General features: G+C 37.0%; 1 protein-coding gene across 1 annotated transcript in view; it reads right to left on the minus strand.

The window, feature by feature from the left end:
• Far1 (fatty acyl-CoA reductase 1) overlaps positions 1–10,529 on the minus strand; it is a 52,131-nt gene that overhangs the window by 27,396 nt on the left and 14,206 nt on the right. Inside the window, exons 2-3 of the mRNA XM_005351024.3 lie at positions 1,182–1,375; positions 103–278 (exon numbers count right to left, since the gene is read on the minus strand). Of these exons, the coding sequence (XP_005351081.1) occupies positions 103–278; positions 1,182–1,370 (365 nt within the window). The 5' untranslated portion in view covers positions 1,371–1,375. The remainder of the gene's footprint in view (positions 1–102; positions 279–1,181; positions 1,376–10,529) is intronic.

The following is a 10,529-nucleotide window of genomic DNA, read 5'->3' on the forward strand; positions in this document are numbered from 1 at the left end:
GACAGTCACTATTAACATATGACAGTTTCACAACTAAAAAGTCGAATTAAAATTATATCTGTAACATATGTAATTCAAATGTTAATAAGTATCTGTACTTACCTTAAATTTTCATTAAATCTTACAGTAGCTGCACAGTGGAATATGATATTGGTAGATTCTATAATGACCTCCTTATCTTCTTCACTGAGAGCGAGTTTAGGTTGGGTGAGTTCACTGTTGATTGGTATAATTTTCTCTCTAAAATCTGAATTTTCATCTCTCAACCTGTCAAAAAGCTATCAAATAGGAATATGTTTATTCTAGGATAGTGTTTTCCACTTCCCGAAATCTATTATAAACTCATTCCCCATCAAGGACAGCTATTTTAAATTTCATGGGGCACAGAATAGAAGATTGCTTGTCTTCCAGACATAAAGTCGAGACTCAGAGAGTTTGAGCTGGCTACTCAGATTGCCTTATGCCTCAGAACAGGCTTAAGAAATAGAAGACATCTGGACAAAGATAAAGATAGCCTCACCCTCCAATGCTGGCAGTTAATTGACTCTTGTAAAAGATTTTAAAGACTGTTTAATTATATGTGTATGTATCTGTACACCTGAGTGCAGTAACCACAGAGGCCAGAAGAGGATGTGGTATCCCCTGGAGTTAGGAGTTACAGAAAGTTCTTGGAGGAAATGACACTGATCAGAGACCTGAAGAATCAACAGAACATGTAGGCACACAGGTGAGCGATGGGGACAAAAGTGAGAGAGAAATTTCAATGCAAAAGCATGTTCTTATACAGGATGAAAAAAACATACATTTTAGAAAGAAACATCAACTGGATTTGGCTATTGCATGGTTTTGTTTGGTTGTTGCATACTTGAAATATCAATCATAACAGAAGTTTAGACCTTATTAGAAAATTTGGTCTAGCATAAAAGAAAGCTGTTTTCTTCTTCTCACTCTAGTTCACTGCCATACTGCAGGAACTTAGCAATTTCTCCGCAGTTTTCTTTATGGAGGGTGGGGATACTGAAACAATATATATATATATATATATATACACATATACATATATATGTATATATATGTATATATATACACATACACACTATGTATCTAATTTAATGCTTCACAAATTTCATACACAAGCATATACCTCTGTCCCCTTCCAAATTATCATCCTCCACATTTACCTTGCCACTAAGGATTTCTTCCACACGCTCTTGCGGTGTCTGTCCAGCTTTCTGTCTCACCAAAACATAGACTGAATTCACCTTAGGACAAGATCTCAGCAACTTTTCCAGAAGCACCTTCCCTAAGAAACCAGTAGCTCCTGTGAGGAGGATATTCTTGCCTTCATAGTATTCTGGGATTGAAACCATTTTGACTATGAGAGAAACATGACAACACAAACAGTTTAATGAATGTATGCTCAATCTTATTTTAAAACCTCTTGGTTTCCACATTAGTATTTTAAAAGACTGTCAAAAATCAAAATTAAATATTGACAATTATAATACAGAGGAAGCAAGAATGGGCTGCAGCTTCTCAAGACCTTGTTCTTTCCTGGATCACCTCAGAAAATCACTCACCTTTTCAGGCCCCAGGTTTCTTTAGTATAGTTGTATTTAAAAGATCTCTAAAACATTACATTAAGAACGCAAATATTCATTAAACCTCTGTTAAACCTTAATACAACTGAATAATGGTTCTCTCTTCCCAAAGAAATTTATAATTCTGAATGGAGGTCAGCAGACTCAAAATAACACTTGAATAACACTGCCAGGTGTCACAGTCACTTGTCATCAGACACCTAAACAGGAAGAGAAAACATCAAATCCCTTCTTCTACACATTCATGACAATAAGCAAAAAAAAAAAGGGGGGGGGAATAAAGAAAAGAAAAGGAAAGAAAGAAAGAAAAAAAGGGTGAAAAAATATACAAGAAAAGGGACAAGGGATGTATGATGTGAGTACAGGAAGATCTATAAAATATGTTACTTACATGAGACTACACTATATTAAAATCCAAGCTCGATGCTACTTAGAAATCCATATACATAGCATGAAATATTAACACATGCCTGAAGACATGCAATGCAATCAGAAGAAAAAAGCTTCAATACTACTTAAGTCATTTAACTGGAAAGTCTAATAAATGTATGTGTTTATGTTCAGGGTTCTCATAATTTATAAGTGTTCTATAAAAATCACCTTTCCTAGACAAGTATGGCAACTAATCCTCAAAAGAGATTTTCTTTACAGAAAATGCAGAGCATCACAGAAAACAACTGCACCCAATGCAGAGATCGAATCATAGGGAGCCAAGCCTAACAGATATATTTACATCACAGCTCCTGCATGCATGGCTCAAGGAACATCACTGAAAGGGAATGAAAAGATTTTAAAAACCAGAATACCAGTAAGTAAGCCATGAAATAATCTCTCCTAGAAATGACTACATAAACAAGACCAAAATAATAGAAGTATCAATGGACAAGTTAATACGAAAAGGAGAAAATGTAGATCTCACCCCCAGACAAAGGACTACAGGCAACTTCTTACTGATGGAAGAAGAATTAGCCTCTCCCTTATTGGTTGCCCAATGCAGATTGCTCAGCCTTGAAGCCATATACACAAAACCAACAACAATGGACTCAACAGTCTACATTTATTTCTGCATACACATACATACATATATGAATGTATGTAACAAATACAACCAAAGAAAAAGAGGCTATCAAGTTGTGAGTTGTGTGGCATGGGAGACATTTGAGAGAGGGTAGCTGGGAGAGGCTGGGGGGGAAGAAATGGAGGGGAAAGCAGTGTCATTTCTATTTCAATTAAAGATATTTTTTAAAATCTAGAAACAAAAAACTTCATGAATAAGCAAAAATGGGGGAGAGGAATAAAGAACAGATAATAATGAACAGATGAGAATGAACTGACAGAGAGACCATGACAGAAGAAGAAAAGTACTCTAAGGTCAGAGCTGTATTTAACATCTCACCACTGAAATCCAGGAGAAAACACCAAACTTGGGATCAAGAGGCTGGATTAGAATATGAGGTCATCAAGGTAATCAAAAAACATGCACACAGAACAGCAGAATTACTCCTGACAGAATCATTTCCTGAATAAATATTGGCTCCAGCCTTAATATTTATATGTACTTGAAGCGAGCATCACAGCTGAGTGCTTAAGACACAACTAAAATAGGCTAAGTTTTAGGGTGCACCAAACATCCTTAAGAAGGTGGGGAAATCAGGGGATCTTCAGGAAGGAAACAAAAACAAAAAACCCTTGAAGTATATTCCAAGAAGCTCTCAACCAGTAATCCACATCTCAGGAAAAATTCTTGGAAAAAAAGATCTATCTCCAAAATCAAAGTCAAAAGCAGCTACCAAAACTAATTGCCTAGTTCTTCACAATCCAACTACAAAGTAAGATAATGAAAACATCAAGAAAACATTGAGGTCATATAAATACCCTCTAAGCCATTTATAAAGATTCTCCAAACCATTTTTTTTTTTTTTGGTTTTTCGAGACAGGGTTTCTCTGTAGCTTTGGTGCCTGTCCTAGAACTAGCTCTTGTAGACCAGGCTGGCCTCGAACTCCCAAATCCACTTGCCTCTGCCTCCCGAGTGCTGGGATTAAAGGCGTGCGCCACCACCACCCAGCTCTCCAAACCATTTATAAGAATATTCAATCTACATAATCATGACCCTGAAAGTCAAAGGTAACTTAACAAAAATACCAACAAGATATTGGTCAAGGAGGCCTCCCAAACAATACAGGCTCTTTGCCACTCTTGTTGGTTACCCACCAGAACTACTTAATAAGATCCTATTGCTGAAGACAACATACGTTGGTTGCAAGGTGTAGAGAATCAAGCTGGAACAGGTTGGAAGTTTCTTCCCTGGTAGGAAGCTTTCACTGTGCCTGAAGGTACTATGAAGTCTGCTGGAGGAGTAAAGGCATCAACAGTCTTACTTAGCCATGAACCCTACAATCTACAATACCAAGATATGCTCACCCATGCAATGGTGCATGGTTGTTATGGGAATAACCAACTGTTCTCTTACTGTATTTGAGGCCTAATCCACAACAGAGAATTCATACCTGGTATTGTAACCTGATCTAACACTCCATGGCCATAGAGATATTAGGCCCTAAAGGGGACACTTACTGTTGTTGTTTAGGTAATTTATATACTACAGCACCAAGCTATTCTCTAAATATCCTACATTTATATCCAGACAAATGCTATTCTAAGACTCAGAAAAACTTCTCTTTGCAATGTACAGTAGTGTATGCAGAGACCAATGACTGCTCAAGGTACTAAGAGAAAGTGACAGCTAAGTGCTTAGGACATTTATACTACTCCTTCCAAGCCCGGGACTTTTGAAGGAAAAGGGACAATAAGAATTTAAGAAGTTGAAGACAGGAAGAAGGATTGCTAAAATATCTTCTAGGCATGCCACAGCCAATGTAGTCATCATGTCACAACTATGACTATCTGCAATAGGTTTAAGAAGATGGGGCCTATCAACAGTCAATCATAGATCAAGGAGTCCCTAAGACCTTATTCCTCCCTGCTGAATTACTAGCTATGAATGGATTCCGGAGGAAGGGACAGTTTTGACTTCAGTTGTGTACCCCACTAAGAAACTCATCAAGTGCTGATGGATAGGGTCATAGTCATAGATAAACCCTGTTAAACTCTATTGATCTTTAAAAAAATGAAAGGGCATAGGGGTAGAAAGGAGATAAGGAATTACAGCAATCACACTGCCCTTTCTATACACATTAGCCTTTCTACATGTGTGAAGCTATCAAAGAACAAAGTCAGAAAAGGTTTAAAAATACTGCATCTACAAAATAATTACTACAAAAAAAGAACAAAGATCTTTGAAAATCAGCAATTCACATAAAGGTAGAAAACCAAGAAATAACCAACAAAGAATTATTAGTGAAGGAGCTTAACAAGCCCCTATCGTCTATGAGTAAGCAGCTACAGCACTGCACTCCTGAGAATGGTACAGGACTATCATTCCTTCCTGGAAAGGGCGAAGACCCCTAGGAACTACAGGTTTCTCCAAATAACATTGTATTCTCTGACTCAAAAGTCTGGAAAAAAAAAAACAAAACAAATTAAAAGTCTAACGAAATCCTGAGTACCAAGTACTACCATTGCTTTCAAGGAATTCATTGAGGTTTACTTGACAAAAGTGTTTCTTAACAGCTGTTTTAAAAAATTTTTCATTTAAAATTATAAGATAAACTCACCACAAAGCTACTTAAGACATATTCTTTTTTTAAAAATATTTATTTATAGCCGGGCGATGGTGGCGCACGCCTTTAATCCCAGCACTCGGGAGGCAGAGGCAGGCGGATCTCTGTGAGTTCGAGACCAGCCTGGTCTACAGAGCTAGTGCCAGGACAGGCTCCAAAGCCACAGAGAAACCCTGTCTCGAAAAACCAAAAAATAAAATAAAATATCTATCTATCTATCTATCTATCTATCTATCTATCTATTTATTTATTATGTATACAATATTCTGTCTGTATGCCTGACGGCCAGAAGAGGGCGCCAGACCTCTTTACAGATGGTTGTGAGCCACCATGTGGTTGCTGGGAATTGAACTCAGGACCTTTGGAAGAGCAATCAGTGCTCTTAACCACTGAGCCATCTCTCCAGCCCCTTAAGACATATTCTTAACTAATAATTCAAATCCAGACTCTGCCACTTACGCTAAAGCTACTACTAATCTGAACCCGTTTTTATTTGTAGAAGAACATGCAGGTCTTATAGGCAAACAGAGCCTAAAGTGACCACAAATGAAGAACAGAGAATGATCAGGATATCAACTTACATACAAAGTAAACTTCTTTTAACTATATTCACTAAACAGATATCCTAGTATTAATGGAAAGGTAATATGTTAATAGTTTTAGAAACTTGGTTAAGTGATTAAAATTAAGGTCCCTCATTTTTAACTTTTTAAACTCTCAGGGTTTTCCAATAAGTAAGTACAAAAGCACAAAAAATACCACTTAAAAAACAAGCAGATTTTTTTTATTGCCAAGAAAACAAATCCCCTTGCCCTGTGATAAATCTTTGAAAAAAAAACTAAATTAAAATTTTAAATATAATGTTATGATGGCTAATTTCAACTTTCAAACTGACTGGATTAAAAAACAAAGGATTAAGGAAGCACTCATCCAACTGAGACTGTAGGACATTTCCAGAGTTTTAAGCAAAGAAAAGAAGAATCACCTTGACTATGGATAGCACAATTCCATGTGTTGGGGTCAGGGATGAGTAATACCTTCTGATATTATTTCCCATAAGTTTCCAGTAAGGTTTATTTCTTTCCTTTTTTCTTTGCTAAATTCACTAAGAACACATGTATGAACAGAATCAAATTTGAGCCTGTGTCTTTTAACTAAACTCTACAGTTACAGAAAGCATAAAAATTTTCTACATGCCTTTCAGAGAGGTAAACATATCAATCATGGAAATAACTGAGCACACAACACCAGAAGTTCAGAGGAAATGGAAACTCTGGAGTGGGTTATCTTAAAGGTCCTATTCAGTTCTAACTACAGTAGGAAAAACATATCCTTTATGTCAGGGCATCCTGCCATATACTGAGCACATCGAACAGACAAGAACCTGCTTTATAAAGAGATGGATGTGAAATAAAGTTAATTCTATATGAGTAATCCTTTAAAACTTCAGATTGTTCCACATTCAAAGCTGACAGGCCAAAATGCAGCCATGTAAAAACTGCTAATTGGTTCAGGTAATTTCACCTTACCAAGATCTCCCTGTGCACCATTTTCAAAGACAGCCAACCACAGAAAATACAAAGAAATTCATTGTCAAACTTAAGAGCTGGAGTTAGAAAATCACCAGCTGGATTTAATTATTGTCATAATCAATTTTAATGAAAATGCATCATACTTGGTCAAGAAGTAAGCATATACCTAACATCAGAATATTTATTTTCCTGTCCCACCAAACATGACTTACTTAAAGACTTTACGTAGATAAACTCATTCCTTGGAATACTAATAACAAAAACCCCAGGACAGTGGAGGAAAACAGATCAAGGTACAAGAAGCTCTGAGATCTTGCTCAAGTGTAATAAATTCAAACACATTTTTACATGTAATCAAGTAAACTCATTGTGGGTCAATAAATTTTGAAAATGAGTTGACTTAAATGCTCTTGAAAAACAGCAAGTTATGACTATGAATAAACTGCACAGCCACAGCTTCTTGGCTGTACCTTGTCCCAAGTTTGTCCATTTAGGTACCAATGTAAATGTGAATAACCCAGTATATTATTAATACAAATAAACAACTACCACCATATTATCAGGAGAAGCAGACACATTAAACTTACCAAGACATACTAGAGCAAGAAAAACAATTTCTTTGTGCAACTAAATAATCAGCAAATGTTGGACAGAAATGAATGAAGCAAAAACAAGAGACACAGACTGCAGCATGGCACACCAAGTCATCACTTTCTCAAGGACTAAGCATGCTGCCCTACAGCCTCTGCCCAGATCACCAGGCAACGAACTCCTGACTGTCCTTGTACTCAGCTCAGCACACTCCTCTGGTCATTAACAATGCTCCAATTGACACTATTCACCTTTATATCAATTGGTTCGTGGGTCGAATACTGGTCACCTGAATTTAATCTACCCTTGTTTGGCTCCTTTATATTCTTCAACCTTTTACAACAGTCTGTAAACTGAATATTATTTGATTGGTAATGTGCAATTTTAATATTGTACTAGTGATCAACATCAAACTATAACAAATAGTTTAACAACTCCAAGAGTTGAAATTTCAAATGAAACCAGGAATATTGGTGAAGTTAAGCTGATAAAATTTACATGACTTGCAAAGTTCACATTCAACACACTTCTAACAGTGTGAAAAGACACAAGCCACTGTTTGTGTTACTGTCATAGCTCATTCACCAGCAACTAGCATGGTCAGCAAGACTCTGTTCGTCAAAGACTGAATCCAGTGAATACAAATTACTGGCAAAATAAATGAAAATATTTGAAAAATTTCAAGCAAATTAAGTCACTGGATGATACAGGCAAAACTAGTACTCACTACATACTTTTGAACTAATAAACAGATTTTTAAGTAATCATTAAATTTATAGTGTAATTGTTAAGCCTCAGAAAAGATATCATTAAAGACTAGAAGGTATTTATTTATTGATAGAATAATGCAATCTGCACATGCATATATGCTCACTTCTTTCTCTGGGGAAAGAAATTAATGATTTTTAGCAAAACCAGACCTTTATCAAGTATCTGAAGGTTCGAAGAAACAAACCACTTACTGGCTGACAGTAACTCACAAGCCCTCAAATATCTGTAAGAGCTCTGGTCCTGCTCTCAGACTACTCCAGTAGATACAATGCATACATTTAGGTCCTTCAACCCCACTATTCTGAAACTTTAAACATAGAAAGGGAGATAAACCATATTATTTACTTGTACAGTAAAACTGCGTGTGACTTTGGAAAACTTCCTGGCAGTGATAAGGAACACTTATAAACATACGCTGGCACTAAGACTTGAATGATAAATATTATATTTATGAAATTATTCGGTCTCAGGCATTTCATTATAGTAATGTAACATGGACTAAGCAGCTATAGAGAATAAACAAAATGGCAGGACTAGGTTGTAATAAAACTTTTAAAAAATCCTTAAAACTGGCTCCTCTGTGCATTCAATATACAAAGACATTAGTCAAAGCTCACTAGTAGAGGCAGTTACTGAGTAAACAAATGGACAAAGAAGAAAATATTTCTATTCTCATTGGTATTTTCTCACTCTCTCATTCTGTCCCTCCCTCCCTCTCTGGAGAGAAACCAGAAAGTCACCACTTGCAGGCCATGGTTTGCCAAGCCCTGTTCTAAACAATAATTTCTAGTATTTCACAAGCATTAGGAAAAATGAACCATGAGTGAAAAGGAACCAGAGTTCAAAAGTGCAGTCCAGGAATGCTCTACTAACACAGGAAGAACACCGTATAACAAGGTCAGTGACTAGAGTTACACAGCATCAAGCCAGGCACGGCTCTGCCCACACTTATTTCACACTTCCAGCCTCTAGAACCTTGATAAATTTCCAACAAAATAAAGAGCAAACTCTGTGAAAACTTGGTAACCATCACCCTAAGAAACTGATAAAAGGTCAAACATCATAGTGACCACAATTAAAGCCCTGAGCAAAAGGCCTTCCAAAGATGATGCGTAAGCTTCATATCATGATATAATATGCACTCTTTCCAATACACAGGAAGACAGCTGCAGTTACAAAACAATACTTTAAATACTTACAGTTGGAGTAGCTTTTCAAATGAGCACAGTAAAGTACAGTAGAAAAAAGTTTTACATATCAAAGTTGAAAGATCAAAAGAAAGTAAATGTTAGAAACATGGAATATATTATTGAGAAATATATTATTGACATCTGTATGTCACTTAATCTCAGTACACAGCTGCAGATTCAGAAAAAGTTAAGTTCTTGTTTTATATCACTATTTAACAAAGTAATTTATAACAACCACTAATTCTCTCACAATTTCTTCAGCTCAGGAATTTAGAAAAGGTTCCTCAAAGCAACTGCAGGTAAACAGCCCAGGTTCTTGAACATAAGAGTATCACTGCCTTTCCCAACAAGGTAGTGTGTTCATTTACAGCACAGTAACCTCAGGCTAGACTGCTCTCAGAGCTGTTGATCTCCTCACAACCAGGATTATACTATCTAGGCAGAAGCTCTCTCACCTTTTCTGACAGTCTTGAAGTCACCGGAGTATAACTCTCTGTTGACAAGTGACTTGAAGACAGTCCAAATGCAAAACATAAGCACTACCTCAGGATATAGTTTAATGGTTTTTGAATGCTAGAATTGTGCCCCCAAGTTGTCACTGTGGCTTGGGATCCCCTCATCCAACTTGGCTAAGGTTTTTTTTGTAGTTGAATGTACAAGAAAAGAGATGAAGAGCAAGTGTCACACTCCCTGTAGTACCACCTTCACCGTACACTACCTTTAATACTCCAGCTTAGGAGATGCAGGTGTAGCTGGGTTAGCAGGTGAGTGAGTACTTGTGTAGAATGCATAGTCTACATTGAGTACAGCATGGCCACAAACTCGTCTTTCCCAGGGACGTGACTGCCACTGTAAACTAAGTCAAGCACTCACAAAGCAAACTAAGCGTGGTACTCCCAAACCAAAATAATCCTAGGCTCAATTGATGTGGGAATGATTTCTTATTAATAAAGAAACTGCCTAGGCCCATTTCATAGGCCAACCCCTAGGTAGGCGGAGAAAACAGAACAGGATGCTGGGAGAAAGAAGCTGAGTCAGAGAGTCGCCATGCTTCTCCCACGCCAGACAGACGCAGGTTAAGATCATTCCTGGTAAGCCAGCTTGTGGACTGCAAAGATTAATAGAAATGGGTTAGATCAATATGTAAGAGCTAGCCAATAAGA

This window comes from Microtus ochrogaster, chromosome 8, assembly GCF_000317375.1.
Source record: "Microtus ochrogaster isolate Prairie Vole_2 chromosome 8, MicOch1.0, whole genome shotgun sequence".
NCBI classification, from domain to species: Eukaryota; Metazoa; Chordata; class Mammalia; order Rodentia; family Cricetidae; genus Microtus; species Microtus ochrogaster.